Source organism: Coregonus clupeaformis, chromosome 20 (assembly GCF_020615455.1).
Source record: "Coregonus clupeaformis isolate EN_2021a chromosome 20, ASM2061545v1, whole genome shotgun sequence".
Taxonomy (NCBI): domain Eukaryota; kingdom Metazoa; phylum Chordata; class Actinopteri; order Salmoniformes; family Salmonidae; genus Coregonus; species Coregonus clupeaformis.
The window spans coordinates 9,812,156-9,834,292 of NC_059211.1; the positions used below are offsets into that span (position 1 = coordinate 9,812,156).

The 22,137-nt window shown below is 44.7% G+C and overlaps 1 protein-coding gene across 17 annotated transcripts in view; it reads right to left on the reverse strand.

The window, feature by feature from the left end:
* Positions 1 to 22,137, reverse strand: part of adgrl2a (adhesion G protein-coupled receptor L2a) — a 191,108-nt gene that overhangs the window by 49,628 nt on the left and 119,343 nt on the right. For 12 of the 17 annotated variants that reach the window (XR_006657096.1, XM_045205296.1, XM_045205297.1 and 9 more), the window contains 5 exons: positions 20,736 to 21,536; positions 5,492 to 5,800; positions 4,716 to 4,819; positions 3,599 to 3,784; positions 2,885 to 2,923 (listed from right to left, as the gene is read on the reverse strand). Coding sequence is in view for 16 of the 17 variants with exons in the window: in XM_045205296.1 (XP_045061231.1) it covers positions 2,885 to 2,923; positions 3,599 to 3,784; positions 4,716 to 4,819; positions 5,492 to 5,800; positions 20,736 to 21,536 (1,439 nt within the window). In the remaining variant the exon portion in view is untranslated. The remainder of the gene's footprint in view (positions 1 to 2,884; positions 2,924 to 3,598; positions 3,785 to 4,715; positions 4,820 to 5,491; positions 5,801 to 20,735; positions 21,537 to 22,137) is intronic. The other 5 variants (XM_045205298.1, XM_045205310.1, XM_045205301.1 and 2 more) reach the window with 1 other exon arrangement.

Sequence of the window (22,137 nt, forward strand, 5' to 3'; positions counted from 1 at the left end):
GAAGCAGAAGGGCGAAAGGCTGGCGAGGGACATGGAGACCTGGTCCACGGGTAGGAGAGACGGCCAGAAAAATTTTAGGGGGGGGCTAACGCCGTGGACGACGGGCCAGCAGGAGACCGCGGCAGAGCGGCCCAGCGGGTTGGCAGAGGAGGCCGCCAGGTTACGGGGGCCACTGGTCGAAGAGGGGATGGAAGGTGTAGAGGCACGGCGAGAGGTACTGGGGTGTGTTACCAGTCCGGTCCGGCCCATTCCAGATCCCTGCGTAGGACCAGTGGTGTGTGTCCCCAGTACGGTTCGGCCCGTTCCTGCTCCCCGCACCAAGTCAGTGGTGCGCTTCGTCAGCCCGGCTCGGCCCGTTCCTGCTCCCCGCACCAAGTCAGTGGTGCGCTTCGTCAGCCCGGCTCGGCCCGTTCCTGCTCCCCGCACCAAGTCAGTGGTGCGCTTCGTCAGCCCGGCTCGGCCCGTTCCTGCTCCCCGCACCAAGTCAGTGGTGCGCTTCGTCAGCCCGGCTCGGCCCGTTCCTGCTCCCCGCACCAAGTCAGTGGTGCGCTTCGTCAGCCCGGCTCGGCCCGTTCCTGCTCCCCGCACCAAGTCAGTGGTGCGCTTCGTCAGCCCGGCTCGGCCCGTTCCTGCTCCCCGCACCAAGTCAGTGGTGCGCTTCGTCAGCCCGGCTCGGCCCGTTCCTGCTCCCCGCACCAAGTCAGCGGTGCGTTTCGTCAGCCCGGTTCGGCCCGCTCCTGCTCCCCGCACCAGGTCAGGGGTGCGTTTCGTCAGCCCGGCTCGGGCCGTTCCTGCTCCCCACACCAAGCCAGTGGTGTGTGTCGTCAGTCCGGCACAGCCCGTGCCTGTTCCACTGGTGCCTGGTTCAGCACGGGTCAGCTGCTTCACGCCGGAGCTAGAGCAATCCGCTCCACCAGTGTGCAGTCCAGCTCCGGTCAGCAGGGCCAGACCAGACCAGGGGTACTTTGGGGGGTTAGAGAGCGAGTGGGGATCATGCCCGGAGCCGGATCCGCCGCCAAGGCGGAGTGCCCACCCGGTCCCTCCCCTGTGGTATTTGGTTGGCACGGTCGGAGTCCGCGCCTTTAGGGGGGGGTACTGTCACGCCCTGGCTCTGGGGACTCTAGTATGTTGAGCCAGGGTGTGAGTTGTCATGTGTGTTGGTTCTAGGTGTTGTATATCTATGTTGGCCAGGGTGGCTCCCAATCAGAGACGGCTGTAGCTCGTTGTCTCTGATTGGGAGTCATACTTAGGTAGCCATTAGGCATTCATTCATTGTGGTTTCTTGTTCCGTGTTGGTTCGTGTATGTAACCAGGGACGTCACGTTTTCGTTTTGTGGTTTTGTTCGTGTGTTCATTCAAATTAATAAAATGTTCGCATTCCACGCTGCGCCTTGGTCCTCCTCTGTTCCCGACGAGCGTGACACTGTTGCTGGTATTTTGGCTCATTCCTCCATGCAGATCTCCTCTAGAGCAGTGATGTTTTGGGGCTGTTGCTGGGCAACACATACTTTCAACTCCCTACAAAGATTTTCTATGGGGTTGAGATCTGGAGACTGACTAGGCCACTCCAGGACCTTGAAATGCTTCTTACGAAGCCACTCCTTCGTTGCCCGGGTGGTGTGTTTGGGATCATTGTCATGCTGAAAGACCCAGCCACGTTTCATCTTCAATGCCCTTGCTGATGGAAGGAGGTTTTCACTCAAAATCTCACGATACATGGCCACATTCATTCTTTCCTTTACACGGATCATTCGTCCTGGTCCCTTTGCAGAAAAACAGCCCCAAAGCATGATGTTTCCACCCCCATGCTTCACAGTAGGTATGGTGTTCTTTGGATGCAACTCAGCATTCTTTGTCCTCCAAACACGACGAGTTGAGTTTTTACCAAAAAGTTCTATTTTGGTTTCATCTGACCATATGACATTCTCCCAATCCTCTTCTGGATCATCCAAATGCACTCTAGCAAACTTCAGACGGGCCTGGACATGTACTGGCTTAAGCAGGGGGGACACGTCTGGCACTGCAGGATTTGAGTCCCTGGCGGCGTAGTGTGTTACTGATGGTAGGCTTTGTTACTTTGGTCCCAGCTCTCTGCAGGTCATTCACTAGGTCCCCCCGTGTGGTACTGGGATTTTTGCTCACCGTTCTTGTGATCATTTTGACCCCACGGGGTGAGATCTTTCGTGGAGCCCCAGATCGAGGGAGATTATCAGTGGTCTTGTATGTGTTCCATTTCCTAATAATTGCTCCAACAGTTGATTTCTTCAAACCAAGCTGCTTACCTATTGCAGATTCAGTCTTCCCAGCCTGGTGCAGGTCTACAATTTTGTTTCTGGTGTCCTTTGACAGCTCTTTGGTCTTGGCCATAGTGGAGTTTGGAGTGTGACTGTTTGAGGTTGTGGACAGGTGTCTTTTATACTGATAACAAGTTCAAACAGGTGCCATTAATACAGGTAACGAGTGGAGGACAGAGGAGCCTCTTAAAGAAGAAGTTACAGGTCTGTGAGAGCCAGAAATCTTGCTTGTTTGTAGGTGACCAAATACTTATTTTCCACCATAATTTGCAAATAAATTCATAAAAAATCCTACAATGTGATTTTCTGAGAAAAAAAAATCTCAATTTGTCTGTCAAAATGACAGGCCTCTCTCATCTTTTTAAGTGGGAGAACTTGCACAATTGGTGGCTGACTAAATACTTTTTTTCCCCACTGTAGCTTGCACTTTTGGCACAATTATGGCTGTGTGGAAGCAATTACTCCAAAATGCAGGAAGCACAGAGGGAGGGGGGAGAGGCTACATGACAATACAGAGGGTACATGCTGCTGAGCAGGGGAGAGGGAGGTGCGGAGAAGCAGAGTGTGGTACAGTAGCATAGCTCAGATACCTTCATGTACGCCCTGCATGTCCTTTCTCGTTTTTGAAGCTTTTTCATTAGGTAGAAAAAAAGATAAAACAAAGAAACACACAATTAACAAAATGTAGAAGCTTGAGAACAAGTGTTCAAGGCTTCGATTCTCTTCTGACTGACTGTTCTGATCACTCCCCCTCTTTCAGCTGGCTTTCTCCTTCCTCATGCTGTAGGCTACGCTACCTGCAGGTTCCAGAACAAAAGTGACCTCACTCCCATTAGTGGCATGATTTAGTTCTCTCAAATACACCAGAGACTTCATAGAACAAGCCTTGGCAGAGGCAATTACAGCAATTACTTCAGGTGTACAAATATGTCAGGGAATAACATTATCTTATTGCATTTCAGTACATATAATACCCTAATTGGTTTGCTGTTTCTTTATTTGCTCGAGTACTTTTGTCTGCCTTTGAAAGAAAGGGAGAGAGGAACAGACATAATATGAATATTAAGACAAATATAACCACTTATTTCACTCATTTCACTGACTACAAGGAATCACATTTCTCCTAACTTGAAGTGGGAGACGGCTCAGAAGAGCATCACAAAACGTCTAGCGGTGACTCAGATCCAGAGAGATTGCCGGTGAGGAGAAATGACAGTGCTATTTATCTCCATAAAGAACAGTACGTGATAGGGGAATGAAGATTTCAAGTGGCAGCCATTTTGAAAGGGTGGAAAATCAGTTACCTTGTTAAAACTGCGGCCCGCAGAGTCTTTCTCGCTGGGTCTCAGCTCCTGAAGCTGAGCATCCAGGATGTCGACCAGCTGTTCCATCAGTCGGACTGACGAACTCACGTCGCCGGCAAAGATGGGCCCTTTGGTGTGCTTGGCCAGCTCGTTGGCCAGGTTAGCTGCGTTCTCGCCACTACGGATCTGGAGCAATAAAAAATATATTTGTAACACTTTATTGGTAACACTGAACCTGGTTCCTCTCTAGGTTTTTTCGTAGGCTACTGCCTTCTAGGGAGTTTTTCCTGGCCACTGTGCTTTTGCCTCTGCAATGCTAGCTATTTGGGGTTTTAGGAATTTTATTGAATTTGATATTCTTACAGCCATGTTATAGGCTTAAGACTTGTTATAAGCATGAATTAACCTTTATACTAAAGGCATTTGTTATGGCTTTCTATGTTTTAAAATGAGTAACTGAAATGGCTGGTAGTATCAACTTGGCTAAGTACTGTACCCAGATCTGTTTGTCGTCCTCTGACTATGGTTATTATGCTATTGGCTTAATCACATACAGATCTGGGACCAGACTATGAGGCTCTCTCCCTCCCGTTCTGACGTGAGGTCATTCTAGGATGAGCTGCCCCATATAAGAGATGGGTGACTAATTACACTTAATAACACTCCTTGGGGTGCTGTATTTCTCATTTGATGGAAGTGAACACAAGGATACAAAATGATGAAGGGTTGTCCGTCGTGCTTAAATTACTACACATTCCATGTCTGAGTCACTTATCAGAACAAACAGCAGACAGAGCACCCTAGTGGATGGCCCGCGGCTATTTTGACTCTTTTATCATCATAAATGGTGGAAGATGAAAGGAAAGAGGTGCCATATAAGGGATAGAGGAATATACAATTATTACAGGGCTTGAATTGAGCCAGTTCACACCGGTACAGATTACCGGTACCTCTTATCGAATATAAAATATGAGCACCACTACTGTAAGATTAAAATGATTACAGGCACCTTTTTCATTCCACTTCAAGCACTGCAGTACCTATAGTATTTTAAGGGAATTAGTACATTTACTTATACTGTAGCTCAAAACACTGAGGCAGTACAGCTCATACATACCTTCTGGGCTACTTGGTTGACCCAGTGGGAAGTGCAGTTGCTGAGATCAGGGCCCTTTGGGTGCCAGGCCCCCGTGGCAAGTACACATAAATAAGAGGCGGTGCCTGTCAGGAAAATACGTTTACATTAGCTCAGTTATATAAGATATATATATATATATATATATATATATATATATATATATATATATATATATATATATATATATATATATATATTAGAAACGACATTGGATTATGTCATATTATATTAGCCATATACCTCATCGTGTTAAACCAACCTAACCTCCAAAAGCCTACATACACTGCATTTAATTGTTGTCTTTACATCAATAGCTGGTAATTTACCATAAATACTGACTATATACTCCCAGTGCCAGTTTCACTACAAATTAAGTAATAATAAGACTTTTCCTTCCGTTCCAATTACACCAACGTCTAATGAACCCTGAATGATAACACAATTTCACACACAATCCAATAAGGCCTGAACATATTCAATCAAGCTTGGGGAAACAGCTGAGCCAGTTCCCTTCAAAACAACGGCTGCACATTGCTAAAGACTATTTTGACCTATTACGAGGCAGTGAATTATTCACACAACTGTAAAAACACTATATCTCGTTGATTCCCTATACAGTCCTACACGAATTGAATCTATCAATAAATGATAGTCACAAACAATATCATACTGTATAGGTAACAAAAACACACTCTCTAACCACTCATCATGGTGATAAACAGTAGCTAATGCCCTAAGGTAAACACTCTGCTTACCTCGGGTCCCCTTTGGGCAAGGCCTCTCTACTAACATGCCCCTCTGGGTCTGAGGCCACACGATGTCCCTCTTCTCCGTGGTCTCACAGAAGCGCTCCGGTAGGGGGAAGGACTCCAGAGGCGGCGGGGCGGTGGTCTGGGGAACCTCCGGAGGGGGTTTGAGCTCTCCTCTGTTGTTACCCTCCTTGGGCCCTGTTGTGGTCATGGTGTTTGCTACGCCTTTGTTGCGTGCTGCCGTGGTGGTTGCTGTGGTGGTTGTCGTCCGGAGAGGCTCAGCCGGCGCCAAGGTCGCTTCGGAGAGAGGTGTAGCTGGGGAGAAAATGATAACGTAGTCTCATGTTAGCTCGCACAAGCCTTTCTGTTCTCGTTCTTTCAAAACACATCTGGTACAAAGCTGGCTACACACAATGGTGGCTACACACAAATGGGGAGCTGGGAGTGCTTTGTGCAAATAGATTTGCTTTCCTCTGGACTATATCTTATTCAAGGCACTCAGTCTGCACCGAACAAGACAATAATTACTGTAACATCTTCCTGCCTGGCAGTCACTCTTGCCTGAGAGACTATGAGGCACGGCTGATTACATTTTGACAGAGAAACAAGGAGCCTGTGTGTGTCGTTTTGTTGTCGGAACATTAATTTGGTGGTTGTTTTCCTTACGCGCCCCACATTTTGATACAGCCGGTATGTGTTATGTGCCAAGGGCAAAAACAATACGTTTCAGTCAGGAGAGCGAAGGAAACACCACATTCAAATTCATCAAATATACTTCCCTTCTGTAGTAATCACAGCTCGGAATTGGTTGGATTGGTGAAAGCAATAGGTTGGCGACCGTGCTTACACCTATCCAATCACTTATAGATCTGTGCTTCCCTCAAGGAAACAAGGACAAAATTATGCATTTCTGAAGTATTACAACAGGGCCTATGGCTAACATTTATTTTGTTGTATTAGTATCATTATAACTGTATTTCCTGTAAGTGGATGATCAGAACGTCTCATCCAGTGAAACGGTGATAACCAGAAACCAGTCATTTGCTATACATCTGTTCACACCTCAAGGTACTGAATTGAGAGTTTAGAAATATAATTTAACTTTCACCACAAAATTATGTGCAAGGAATTTTATCCCTTTTATTATCCCATTAAGTTGTCCGTAACATGCAGGACTTTAAAGTGGTATTTGCTGTTGCAGTTTTTTCCCCGTAAATTCACACACATTCACTTAAACCACTACTGAGCTCACTGAGCGTGAGTGAGAAGCTCTCGCTTCATGGCTTGGAGGGCAGACAGACATCACCACCATATCTATCTCTTCAATAGACATCACCACCATATCTCGCTTCCAGGCTGAAGGGATCCCTCTTTGAGGTTGGCTGGTTAGCTTGCTACCTGCTGCGAGTTAGTCTCTATTGACCATTGGAGACAAGTCAATGCGCTTCCTGCCTAGCGGGAGCCCAAGCGGGTCTGAAATGGCACTCTATTCTCTACATAGTTCAATACTTTTGACCAGAGCCCTATACGCCCTGGTCAAAAGTAGTGCACTGTATAGGGAATACGGTGCCATTTGGGAAGCACACCCAGTCTTGGCTTCAGTAACTGACTGTACATGATGCTTCCTGACTGAGACACAGACCTCAGACCTGAAATGGTGACATGTTTTGATATGGAGCTTGATGGTAAATTTGGCTGTAATATTTTATTTAACTTCTAAAGTGTTTTTTATTACAGACATTATTTTAAAGCCCAGATAAACTACTAAAAAATATATATTAAGTCCTTTGTATTTCACATATTATTGGCCACATGTAGCCTAGCTACCTCTGCAGATTATGCAGGTCTACTAGTTGAACATTGCTTGTCACATAATAAGGGTCTTATCAACAGTATTTACATAATGTTAGCTAGGGGGTAGTTTGAGAACAGCCATGAATTATGAAAGTCCCCTCTATACTGTATGGATGAGAAAATGTTTACATGTTTTCCTCCTTGAGACAAAACCCAGGTTAATGTGAAAATACAACATGAATCCTTGATGTATATAATTTAAGATAAGGGGTTCACTCCCCAATGCATCAAGGTGCATGTGCAGTGCTCTGATTCAAATAAATTCCTTGAGCATGTTAGCTAATGAAATTATGTCCACACATCTCTTCAGTGAGCAGCTTCTTGTACAGGCTTGCTGTAGCTCTCTAACTCCTTGCTCTAGTTATGGGCATTTCCATGTAAAAGGACCCTTAAGCGCAAGTTCATAGGAGCATGTCAAATCTGGTGTCAAATGAAAGCTAAGGCTTTGATTTCTGGTCAAACAGATGGAAATGGGGTCTTAGAAAACATCTACCAGAAAAAGTCTTAAAAGGTATTATAAATACATCAAAACAACAACAACAACAACAATGTTGAAGTAAAGACCCCTGCCAACTAATATCAATACATATATAGTTTTGGAGAAATTATGCTTTGAAATTCCGTTACCAAAAACCCACATATCTTTAAGATATTTTCTAATTTCTCTCCTTCACGAGGAGAGAATATAATGAAAGTTCACAGAAGTAAAAAGTAAAGGTAGACTTACCAATTAGTTATGGTGTTTTTACTGATATTTATTTTGTATATGAATTATTAAGTGATTACAACTCAACATTCTGGGGGCCTCCCGAGTGGTGCAGCGGTCTTAGGCACTGCATCGCAGTGCTTGAGACATCGTTTTTTGGTACGGTCTGGACCAGCTTTAATTTCAACGTCCACAGATGTTGATTTTTGGTCCAGACCGACCTTGATTTGGCCCAAACATAGACGTCCATGATTGGTTCAGATTTGATCCAGTCCGGACCGGACCAAATCTGAACCAATCATAGACGTCTATGTTTCACAAGTTTGGAGAGCACAGTACAGAACAGTACAGTACAGTACAGCAAAGTACAGTACAGTAGTACAGTAAAAAAGCAAAAACGTTTTGTACAGTTTGGTAGAGTACATTACAGTAGAGTACAGTACAGTAAAGTAAAGTAAAAAAAATTAAAAAGTTTAGAAGAGCATAGTTCAGTACAGTACAGTAGAATAGAGTAGAGTTCAGTACAGTACACCGTAGATCACACTAGATTTGAGTACACTATAATGTACTGTATTTTGTTTATTGAACTATACTCTACTATACTGTATTGTACTGACCTCTACTGTACTGTACGGTACTGTACTGAACTATACTCTACTGTGCTGTGCTGTACTGTACTGTACTATACTGAGCTCTACAGTGATGTACTTTGATGTCCAAACTTGTGAAACATAGATGTCTATGAAATGTGGTCTTGTTTGGGGCGGAGCACATTTAAATAACAGCCAGTCTTTAAAATAATACCCAAATATGCAAAGGAGGATATTGCATATTTCTACCTTTGGGTAGCTATTTATTCTCTCACCATGAAGAGAATGACACTCATATCCATAATTATGCATTTCTGTGTAGTACAGGTCAGGGACCCATAATGAAATTCCATTACCGAAATTCTGTTACCGGGTGTAAATCCACTTCACTTACTGTAGTTCAATAACCAAAATCGATTTTTTCAAAGTCAAGGTGTCATGTCATAGCTGTCATAGCTTACACCCTATTCTTTCTGCAGACATATTTTAATCTTAATTTGGAGCAGATATAACAAAAATTGGGGGGGTTGGGGGGGGTAAAACGTGGTCACATAAAACACTGAGGGAGATGTTATAGAAATTCTCTTACCAAACTTTGCATCTTCACAGTTTTTCCAGTGCTTTTGTAAAATGTTCAGTATCAACTGTTAAAAGTAGTCCTTGTGCATAGAGTTGTATGGTTTGTTAAACTTTGAAATCCATGGCTTTTGTTTGGCATACATTTATAAGTGGAAAACCATGGAATTGCCCTTATGCTAAAAGATGTCCAATTGCATCTCATTGGAGTCTGTTCCTACAATAAGTTTATAACAATGTGCACAATTTTTTTTTTATTACCCTTCAAACTACTACTGCTAGTTTGAATGTTGTAGCTATCAATTGTCCCAACAGTCCCCCATATTAGCAAACGTCATTTTAAACTTCACATTTCTCTAGTATAGGCTTATTATCGTAATGAACGATATCAGCAAAATGTCCAGGATAATTGGTCGGTGTTGATAATTTTTGGTTTATTGTCCCAGCTCTAAAACTGAGTAGCATTATTTCTCCTCTAGAGATCTCCATTATAAGGTACACTATATATACAAAAGTATGTGGACACCCCCTCAAATGAGTGGATTGGGCTATTTCCCCCACACCCGTTGCTGACAGGTGTATAAAATCGAGCACACAGCCATGCAATGTCCATAGACAAACATTGGCAGTAAAATGGCCTCACCGAAGAGCTCAGTGACTTTCAACGTGGCACCGTCATAGGATGCCACCTTTCCAACAAGTCAGTTCGTCAAATTTCTGCCCTGCTAGAGCTGCCCCGGTCAACTGTAAGTGCTGTTATTGTGAAGTGGAATCATCTAGGAGCAACAACGGCTCAGACGCGAAGTGGTATGAACACACAAGCTCACAGGACGGGACTGCCGAGTGCTGAAGCGCGTAGCGTGTAAAAATCGTCTGTCCTCGGTTGCAACACTCACTACCGAGTTCCAAACTGCCTCTGGAACCACAAGAACTGTTCGTCGGGAGCTTCATGAAATGGGTTTCCATGACCGAGCAGCCGCACACAAGCCTAAGATCACCATGCGCAATGCGAAGCGTCGGCTGGAGTGGTGTAAAGCCAGCCGCCATTGGACTCTGGAGCAGTGGAAACGTGTTCTCTGGAGTGATTAATCACGCTTCACCATCTGGCAGTCCGATGGACGAATCTGGGTTTGGCGGATGCCAGGAGAACGCTACCTGCCCCTTAGTTCCAGTAAAGGGACATCTTAACGCTACAGCATACAATGACATTCTAGAAGATTCTGTGCTTCCAACTTTGTGGCAACAGTTTGGGGAAGGCCCTTTCCTGTTTCAGGTCCATACAGAAATGGTTTGTCGAGATCGGTGTGGAAGAACTTGACTGGCCTGCACAGAACTGGATGTGTCAATGTGTAATTCATAAATGCATAATCTATGAGCATAATTACCTCAATTAGCCACGAAATCCCTAATTTGAAAGTAACTGTTTTTCTGGAAGCTGTGCTACACCATTTTCCCTACATTTCCCCCCACTTGGGTCAGTCCCCTAGCAACTAGAGTTCAACCAATGAGCTTCACAGCAGAGCAAGAGAGAGAGCAATGATGTGGTGCACAAATCTCCACATATGTGACGTAGTACGCAATTTTGGGGAACACTTCTGGCTTGTGAGCACTACTTTCTGAACTACTGGCTAAAAAGTATACAAAAGTACCAGAGAATATCTTTAATAAAGTTGGATACAAATAGGCCTACACAATGTTTGTACTTCTCTAACCCTTGTTTAAATGTTGTGCCATTCAAGTTGATGCAGCTTGTTGGTCTGTAATCCTAACAGCTGTATCATCTCTTTACCTTGATGTAGAAGATTCCTTTAATCCAATGAAAACTGGGAAGAATTAAAGCTACAGGTATTCAAATGGACACTCCTACCATGCTGTTGCTGCTTTGCAGTATACAGTGATGGCTATCTTTGGATAGGCAGCGGTTCATCCCAAATGTTTATAGTGCACTTCTTTTGACCAGGGCCCAAATGGCTCTGGTCAAATGTGGTGCACTATATAGGGAATAGGGTACCATTTGGGATACATCCATACTCTTAGGGGTTCTATTTACTGTTTGTTCTGCTGTGGCAGCAGATTCCTCCTGCCATACATCTGTAACATATGCAGATTAAATATATGTTTTGTACACCTGTGAATACCTGTACAATTCCCTTTTGATTACAACTCAAGCAAATCTCTCTCAGATTGGAGAAACCAGAGAGGATCCCCCCAATTAATGTCTGTCTAGGAATCAAGCCCAAGAGGGACCTTCAATTAACTGTCATGGAGTTATGAGTGTAAGGGAGAGATATCCTCCAAATTGTTGATAATTGTCAAACATGGACACATTCATAACCTCTTTATGTGATCGCCGCCCACGTCTTTTTGCCTGGAAACATATTTTCATCGCTCGGTTATTACTACTGTGGGTATAGGGCATGGGTTTCATCTGAGATGATGAGACAATAATCCAGGAGAGGAAGGAGAGGAGAGAAAGAGAGAGAGGAGAGGAGGGGGGAGGAGCTGTCTAGTGTTGTCAGAGCTGCACCGAGCATAGATTGGACTTCTCCAGGCCTCACCAGTCTTGGCGGAGTTGAAAAATGAAAACTGACAGCGAGTGTGTCTTTTATATTATGCTTAATGGCCGCACTTACGATGTGCACCGCATGGTTGTTCACATGAGTAATGCTTCATGCACATTATCAGGGGCTGTTTATCTGGAGAGAAAAAAAAGGGAAGAAAACCTATAGGGAAGGTTTGTAAGACCAATGTTTCAGATCATTTTCACATAAGAGGTAAAATTGTATTTAATTTAATTTGTACCAACTATTGCTTGTCACTGAATAAAAACCAAAAACATTGTGTCAAATACACCTTCTGAAAAGATCTCCCTCTGAGATTCTCCCTCTGCCTTCCTGGTGCGAAACTAAAGGGATCCTTTAAACACAGGCTTTTTATCAGTTGTGAAATATTGGTCCCAGGTGGTAATCAGCTCCTAATGGAAGAGTAAAAGCAAACAGAAGAAGTCAATAGAGGCTCAAACAATTAAAACCCTGTTTCTCAGATCAAAAAGGAGCCAAGTTCAGCCTTTGTGAAAGGGCCAAGAAAAGCATGCCAGGAAAATAAACGAATGAGCCATCTACTTCAAAAGTCATAAAAAAATATATATATTAACCCCTTATCGGCTTCAGTGAACTGCACAGGGTTCCGTTTATCTGAGCTGTAAAGATTGAAGTGATAACCTCATAGCCAATCCTTGCAACCAAGTGTCACATTTTTGCTAATGTGCGCACTTTAACATCGTCCTATGTATTCATTAATTTCCCTTCGCTTTCAGTGAAAGATCCATCTGGAAATTATACTTGCTGATTGTTGTGATAATATGTCTGCCAGTAAATTCCAATATCCTCCTATCATAACAATAACGCACATGAAAAAATAAAAGAACATTGTTTGCTTCAGGGATATCAGCAATAAGCAAATCCTAAAGATTTTCTAAGAGTAATGTATTTGTGTCTATAGGTCCATGTTTGTGTCTAAGCGAACAAAACCTAATAGCTGTTAGAGGTTGTCTCGAATGGAGCACATACATTTAAGTACATAGAGCAGACACACACACAGCAGCTGCCAGACTAGAGTCTGCTTTTTTCTCTCAGCTTTCTCTACTGTACGTGCCTCACATTTCAAGCATTAACTCAGAGTGCAAAGAACTAGCCTACATTTGGTGGCATGCACACTGGGTGTCTATTTCAGAACATCCCTAAACACACAGACACAGGCACAGACATACAGGCAGGCACGCAAACCACCCACCAGACCATCTATCCACACACACACACATGCACACATACACAGCCCAATGCCAGAACAAATCTTCTCAAAGGCACAATAACTGTTAGGGGACTGTATAGACGTCTCAATAATAATCATTTTAATATGCGTTGTTTAAACCGTAATCAAACATGAGACTGAGATGATCCTGTCAGCCATACCTCAGAGAAACAGTAATGCTCCTCTTATGTAAAACAACTCTCTGTGACATTCTGAAACGTAACCCAAGGCTGAGGGTTGCCCACATATGCTGTCAGCACAGATCATTTTGCCGTAGTTTGTTTGGACTATATGACACAGTAGAGGTCTATTTCAACATGATGTAACACGAACTGTTAAAACGTATTACCTTCAGCGTTGGAATACAAAATATCATATATGTGGATACTTGGAAGTGCACAAATTGTTCCATGTCTTACAATGAGTGCAATAATAGCACTGTTTGGGAATGTGTGGAGGGAAAAACTTGAAATCGATCACATTTTAGAGAAATAGCTGACATCCAACAAATACACTTCTCAGAATTGAGACACTTCTCAGAATTGAAAAACCTATAAATCTTCAACCAGGGACATCCCTACTGTATATTAATAAATAGGATCCATAGGAAACACATTGTGAAATCCCAGTACATCTGGGAATGAGCCTGCTAGAATAGTGGAGCCCTTGTCGGATGAATCACGACTGAATAATACAGAAATAATATAAAAAGATATGGACTCATTTGGAGGAAGAAGTGAGGAGAATATAGAGAGGGAGAGGAAAAAGCCTCAGAGCGGGTGCCGCGCAGGGGCCGGGGATCCGTCATTGAATTAGCATGTTCCTCCTATCATCTGTGCAGATTGCGGAGGTAATTCATTCCTCCATTGCTAATGCAAAGGAGGAGAGGCGGTGTGGATGCTGCCGGCACTGGCAGGGACGTGGGTCTGGAGAGTAACGGGAGTTTAGAAACGCTGCCTCTGGGCAACAGACTGGCTTGCTGAAGTCTAACCCTGATCCTGGCCAGCAGACTCAGCCAGACACAGGCCCTGTTCAAATCATAATAGATAATAATAGAATCCACCCTTCCATTCTTGTTTCCTTCAGGTAATCACAGATCTATAAGTGATTGGATAGGTGAAAGCAAGGTCGCCACCAAATTGTTTTCCCCAATCCAACTAATTCTAGTTATGTGATTATTTCAAGGAAGGGGGGTAGGAATGATGCATTTTCTACAGGGCCCATGGCAGTGCTGCTCATCTACAGGGATATGGGGCTATTGACTATGGAGAACAATGGCTCTCGCTATCAGCAGCTGCAGTAAGACAGGCGACAGGCCCGTCGACGTGTGTCCACACCGGAGAGAGAGAATGTGGGAGGAATAAAAATGGCAATTTTCCACATCAATATGCTCTCCCTTTCAAGTTGTGTCCACTTGGACGTCGAGGACATGGGGTTGGTGTTGTCAAAACAAACAGTGTCATCTTTTGCACATTGTCCTCAGCACCTTGATCTGTGATCTGGGATAACCCTGGAGCATGTAGAGAGGGGCCTTCGCTGTTACCATGCAGAGCATCTTGGCTCACTGCGAGGCTGTGCCTTACATATTCAATCCCCCCTCCCTCTCTCTCTCTCTCTCTCTCTCTCTCTCTCTCTCTCTCTCTCTCTCTCTCTCTCTCTCTCTCTCTTGGTGTTCTAGGTATGTGCACACATGTAGCACTCATTTCCATCCGTTCTGTGAGCAGACCTACAGTTGAAGTCAGATGTTTACATACACCTTAGCCAAATACATTTAAACTCAGTTTGCTGTGGGGGTGCTTTGCTGCAGGAGGGACTGGTGCACTTCACAAAATAGATGGCATCATGAGGAAGGAAAATTATGTGGATATATTGAAGCAACATCTCAAGACATCAGTCAGGAAGTTAAAGCTTGGTCGCAAATGGGTCTTCCAAATGGACAATGACCCCAAGCATACTTCCAAAGTTGTGGCAAAATTGCTAAAGGACAACAAAGTCAAGGTATTGGAGTGGCCATCACAAAGCCCTGACCTCAATCCTATAGAAAATGTGTGTGCAAAACTGTAAAACCGTGTGCGAGCAAGGAGGCCTACAAATCTGACTCAGTTACACCAGGTCTGTCAGGAGGAATGGGCCAAAATTCACCCAAGTTATTGTGGGAAGCTTGTGGATGGCTACCCGAAACGTTTGACCCAAGTTAAACAATTTAAAGGCAATGCTACCAAATACTAATTAAGTGTATGTAAACTTCTGACCCACTGTGAATGTGATGAAAGTAATAAAAGCTGAAATAAATCATTCTCTCCACTATTATTCTGACATTTCACATTCTTAAAATAAAGTGGTGATCCTAACTGACCTAAGACAGGGAATTTTTACTAGGATTAAATGTCAGGAATTGTGAAAAACTGAGTTTAAATGTATTTGGCTAAGGTGTATGTAAACTTCTGACTTCAACTGTAGAATGGTCGAATGGCACACATTTAAGAGGTAGAGAAAATTATGAGATTATAGAGTTTATACACCCCACACCTGAAATGTGTGGTGAATTTACTTGGCCATTTGCTTATGTGTTACAGTTAATGGATGAGCATGTGTAGCTGGCTTTCTTGTGTTGTGCTGTGCACTAATAAAATAAGGCAACAGCAGGCCAACCTTCGGCCACATAGAGAGACTGGTGAGATAATTGGTAAGTTGTGTTACTGGCGGCATGGCGCACACCTTATAATTTACAATAAATTGGGTCATTTGGAGCCAGTAAGAGCTGCACTTGCAATTTGAGGCTAGGCAGATGAATTTGCATACAAATGTATTGACATCTAAACAATTAAGAAGGGAGTTGGTGAGTTGTGTGGGTCTTAATTTCCGCTCAGGGGGATGTTTTATGAAAGCAATCAGCAATTTAATTTCACAACTCGGGATAAATAAAGGGGTTCCCCAGCTAGGCCTGACCTGTGTCCCATTGAGCTTCTAGATCGAGGCCCAATGTTAACCTCTCAGTCAAAAAGCAGCTTTTTAGATGCTTACTCAGATAATTTAGACAATATATCTCTGCTTTGGATGCATAAACAGGCCTTATAATTGATTGCCCAATGAGACTTGCAGGGTAATGTCTTATTTGTTGTTTTGTCGTGGTGTTTATTCAATATAAATAAACATGTACGCATATCACGCTGCGCCTTGGTCCGTCCCGTCTATAAACGATCGTGACAGAAGATCCCACCAAACGAGGACAAAGCAGCGTGTCCAGGAGCAGACAGCCTGGACCTGGGAGGAGATCCTAGACGGTAAGGGATCCTGGACTTGGGAGGAGATTCAGGCCGGGATGGATCGCCGTCCTTGGGAGGAGACAGTAGAGGCGCGGTATAGAGAGGAGCAGCGGCAACGCAGAAGGTGCCGGCCGAGGAAGAAGGCCGAGAGACAGCCCCAAGAAAATGTTTTGGGGGGGCTAAAAGGGTAGTTGGCGGAGCCTAGTGTTAGAGCAGAGCCAACTCCCTGTACTCACGCGAGGAAGCGTGTGACTGGGCAGGCTCCGTGTTATGCGGAGCTACGTACTGTGTCGTCAGTGTTCCGGCACAGTCCTGTACGTCCTGTGCTAGCACCACGCACGTGTCGTGCGAAGATGGGCATTCAGCCAGGACGGGGTGTGCCGGCTCAACGCTCCTGGTCTCCAGTACGCCTCCTCGGTCCCGCATATCCTGCGCCGGTTCTACGAGCTGTATCACCAGTGAGCGTGCACAGCCCAGTGCGTCCTGTGCCAGCGCCCCGCATGTGTAGTGCGAAAGTGGGCAGCCAGCCAGGATGGGTTGTGCCAGCTCTCCGCTCCAGACCTCCAGTCCGCCTTCGCAGTCTGGTCCGGCCTGTACCTGCTCCTCGCACCAAGCCAGTGGTGCGCGTCGCCAGCCCGGCCCGGCCTGTTCCTGCTCCTCGCACCAAGCCAGTGGTGCGCGTCGCCAGCCCGGCCCGGCCTGTTCCTGCTTCTCACACCAAGCCAGTGGTGCGCGTCGCCAGCCTGGTCCGGCCTGTTCCTGCTCCTCGCACCAAGCCAGTGGTGCGCGTCGCCAGCCCGGACTGTTCCTGTCCCCCGCACCAAGCGGTGCGCGTCGCCAGCCCGGTCCGGCCTGTTCCTGCTCCTCGCACCAAGCCAGTGGTGCGTGTGTCCAGTCCGGCACGGCCCGTGCCTCTCCCACCGGTGCCTGGTCCGGCACCGGTCAGCTGCTCCACTCCGGAGCCAGAGTAGTCCGCTCCACCGGTGCCCAGTTCAGCTCCGGTCAGCTGCTCCACTCCGGAGCCAGAGCAATCCGCTCCACCGGGGTCCAGTCCAGCTCCGGTCAGTGGCTCCACTCCGGAGCCAGAGCAGTCCGCTCCACCGGTGCCTGATCCAGCTCCGGTCAGCGGCTCCACTCCGGAGCCAGAGCAGTTTGATCCACCGTCGTCGGGTCCAGCTCCAGTCAGCGGTTCCAGTCCAGACCCAGACGTCAGCCCCTCTCCAGGTTCGGGGTCTCCCACACCAGGGTCCAGACAGGGCTTGGTACTTCATGGGAGGAAGGAGAGGGGAAGCAGCGCGCCGAGGTCCAGACCAGACCAGGGGCGCAACAGGGAGGTGGAGAGTAAGTGGTGGTCACGCCCATTACATTTTTGTCATTTAGCAGACGCTCTTATCCAGAGCGACTTACAGTTAGTGAATACATATATATTTTTTTTATACTGGCCCCCCGTGGGAATCGAACCCACAACCCTGGCGTTGCAAACGCCATGCTCTATCAACTGAGCTACATCCCTGCCGGCCATTCCCTCCCCTACCCTGGACGACGCTGGGCCAATTGTGCGCCGCCCATGAGTCTCCCGGTCGCGGCCGGCTGCGACAGAGCCTGGATTCGAACCAGGATCTCTAGTGGCACAGTTAGCACTGCGATGCAGTGCTTTAGACCACTGCGCCACTCAGGAGACATTTCATTTGTTGTTTTGTCGTGGTGTTTATTCAATATAAATAAACATGTACGCATATCACGCTGCGCCTTGGTCCGTCCCGTCTATAAACGATCGTGACATAGACAAGGCCCTGATCTGCCAAGGTCTAAAAAAAAAATCCTTACACAACTTCATGTGATTGAGTTCTATGTGTTAACAAAATCTGTGATATAGTTATGTTGTAACTTTAATTTAGACACCAATAGTGAGTAATGACTTTTTCCACAGGTACATTTTATTTGATGTTGTAAGAATAGTCTATTTAGTAGGGCTGTCAAACGATTTAAAAAATAATAATCAAGTTAATCGCAGCATTTGCTTGCAATTACTCACAAATTCCAAATTTGCTCAAGGTGAGCTGTAATTTAAGAATTTTCATACAAACAACATTATAAGAATATTGACTTTTTGACTTTGTCTAAAGTAACGGTTAGCAAAATTAGGTAAATTGAGAAAGCACAACTTTCTCTAACCTCAATTTCAATTATATTTACATGGCAATGTAGATTTTAGCTGTATAGATTATGCATGAAAAAATTGTGTGCGCAATTTATTTTTTATTAACTGATTGACTCTGACAGCCCTACTAATTACCTGTGATAACACAGTAACAATACTTTTTTACTGAGTTACAGTTAATATAAGGAAATCAGTCCATTGAAAAAAATTCATTAGGCCCTAATCTATGGATTTCACATGGCTGGGCAGGGGCGCAGCCATGGATGGGCCTGGGAAGGCATAGGCCCACCCACTGTGGAGCCAGGCCCAGCCAATCAAAATGAGTTTTTCCCCACAAAAGGGCTTTATTACAGACAGAAATACTTTGTGCACATCATTTGAGAGAAATAAGATTTTTGTGCGTATTGAACATTTCTAGGATCTTCTATTTCAGCTCATGAAACATGGGACCAACACTTTACATGTTGCATTTATATTTTTGTTCAGTGTAGTTAGTGTGTAGGCCTAAGGGTATACTGTAGGTATATCTTGTGTCTCCCACATCCCGGATGAGTCCCTAAATAGGCACTATGTGGGAAGAGTTAAGGATGTTTCTTAGACACACGTTTGACTGAAACCCAGTCTTATTTTGTACAGCACCTTTAAAGTGCTTTAAATTATATATTGGCAATCAATGTGCATTCAACAGATGAGTTAATCAACTGAGCATTGCAACTCTATTCCAGGAACCTGCAACAATGGTATTGAAACCATATGTGTTTCAGTTAAATGTCTGGCTTTTTATAGCCGTATAACTTGGAACTGTAACAAAAATATTTTAATATTTCTTAGATTTAACGAGGTGATAGGTGTTTTTGCTACTACCATTACCACAGCTGTATATAAACATGAATGTAATATACTAGCTGCCTTTCAGCTGATTGTCACCTATTTGTATTTGAGTATTTGTTCATGACAAACCATTTGCCAAATGGGAAATCAGAAAAGAAACTGACATTTTGCTTTGTAATGCTGCAAATGTTTAATAAAAATCCCCAAATACCTCGTTTTTGGCTAAAGAAAAACTTCAAACAAGTTGCTCATTGACAGCAATAAAGGGAAATGTCTGAACGTTCATCTTCCTCCCCTTGATTACTCCACTTCAATCCAGTGCACCCACTGCATACTAATTTCCCCCTAAGGGTCTGTATCTAAACTTAGGACAAGTTATTTTGCTACACTAAAGCCTGTCTGGCTCTTACTATAGTGGGCATGTTCCACTGGCTGAACCCAATTTAGCCTCCTCAGCCCTATCAATACAAAAGTGGGCTAGCAAATACATTAATAAATATTGAGCTGTGGTAATCTGGAGGAAAGTTGCTTGACCTCCATGCTCATCGCCGACTGTATGGAGTATTACATGGATTTAGGACTCGGGGTGAGGAGGGGATTAGGGTAATTACAGTTATTATATTCTAAATGTAAAGACTATCTGGGGCCTAAGCGGCCTCATGTCAGTTTTTGACAGATACATTTAAAACATTTTCATCTGACATGACCCAAGTGATTGATCCCATCCCCCTGTGTTCTCCGCCTCCTCTTCTTCCAGAAGACACACCGTGCCTCATACTAGCCTGAGTGTGAACTTTTTTTTTGTCATTTAGCAGACGCTCTTATCCAGAGCGACTTACAGAACCAATTTAGGTTTAAGTGCCTTGCTCAAAGGGCACAGCAACATATTTTTCACCTAGTCAGCTCAGGGATTCGAACCAGCGACCTTTCGGTTACTGGCCCAACGCTCTTAAACTACTTGCTGCCTGAACGGTTTGTTTAATGCCCAATGGGGATTAAGGGTTTCTGTACCAGTGGGAATAACACTTTGTACCTGTCCAGGAAGGTATGATTCCAGTGGTGGGGGTACATTTCCTCTCTCTCTGGGAGAAGAGCTGGTGGCAGCAGCTACCCCCATGGGCCTTCCTTTGCACTGGGGACGTGGGGGAACGCCCGCGCTGTAAACCTGATGAAATCCCCCGATACTGATCCCTTATGAGATGGTAACTGGGTCTGTGATGTTGTTTACTGCTGAGCTAGACATCTTCACCCTGAGAAGCTTCATGCACTCCAAAGCTTCCGTAATATACCTAACACATATTAGATTCTAAATAAACAAATCTGCCATCCGTGACACTTGACACACAGGCAGTGGAATACCCAAGGAATATCAACACACTTAAAGGCAGCTAAATTCACAATGTCACAAAATGCAATTTACCAGTATTGTGTGCAGAAGAAATGAGATGTTGCTTACCGTGAGCGGGATCGGGTGGTCCGAACTCCAGATTATATCTCAGGATGTAAAAATTATTCCACACGTATAGCTGGTTATCTCTGGGATTGTAATCCACAGCTGCGATATACTGATACTGGTTGGGAAAGTGGATATCCACATACTCTCCACGGTTCTGTTTGGTATTGTAAACATAATCTATCAAGCTTTTGCTAATTTCACTCTCGTTATCTTCATATGTGGACCTCACTACGTAGAGTACTCCACAGATCATGAAGGCATTGGAGGCAGATCGCTTGTCGTACGTCGTCTCCCAGGTGGCCTCGAAGCGCAGTGTGTAAGGGTTCAACTGGCTGATAACCATCATGCCATTGTTCTGCTCTGTGGCGTAGATCACCCACAGGCCGTTCTCATCCACGGCCAGGTCGATGTCAGTTTTTCCGCCCCACTTGTAGGGTGACGTGTCGTGATAGTTGGCGTTATTGATGATGGCCTCGCCGCTTTTGATTCGGGTCCGTATGTCAAACTTTACAATGTTGCGGGTCCTCTCCTTGTTGAAAAACACGGCCCCGTCGTAGACCACAAATCCAGTGCCATCCACCCGGTGGGGGAGCTTGTACGTGATGGTTTGCCGGGCGTTTTGGAAGTCGTCGAGGGAAGAGTACTCAATGAGTGTGTCTGTCCGGTAAGGAGTCCAAGGCATGAAGTAGATTTTGTCACCGGCTTGTAGAGGGTCTTTGCACCATGACCCGGCTTGCTGCTCCGCTTCAAAGAGAAAGGAAGGATCTCCGACAGCTTTCAGAGTCCCAGGACAAACAAAAACTAGTGATGGGGGAAGAGTAAAATAAGAAACAGATTTAAGTCAACACATCCAAGTGAAACACATCAAAATAGCAAAAGACAATGTCAAGATATCTCTATTTTCTCCATTTTGTTTTACGGGTTGTCCAAAAAGAGAGTGGGTCAAACACACATTAAAGTGGCCAAAAGACAACTACAGCTATAACCAATGTTCACAAGCAGTATAGGGAGTTTGGTTTTGTGCATAGAAAGAAAAAAAGGAATAGGAAAGTTGTTAAGCAAATGTATAGTATATGAAGTAATAACGTAACTTTCTGAAACAAAAGAAGCCTTGCCTCTTAGACATCTACTGTAGGGGAATAGAAAACAAATGAGGGGGAGAATAGAACAGAACAAAAACCAAACAAAAATCCTGTAAACAAAAAAGCAGCCAACTAAAGTCATTTGGCAACAGACGGGAGGTTTCAATCGAGAGCAGGATTCAGCAGGTCTGAAAATGTGTATTCTGAGACATTTGCCACTTACACCACTCTTTTTACCATATACCTGAGAGGTTTGTTGTTGTGACAAATGTCCTAACCAAATGTCCTAACCATTAAAGTTACAAGGGAGCGTGTTCTTG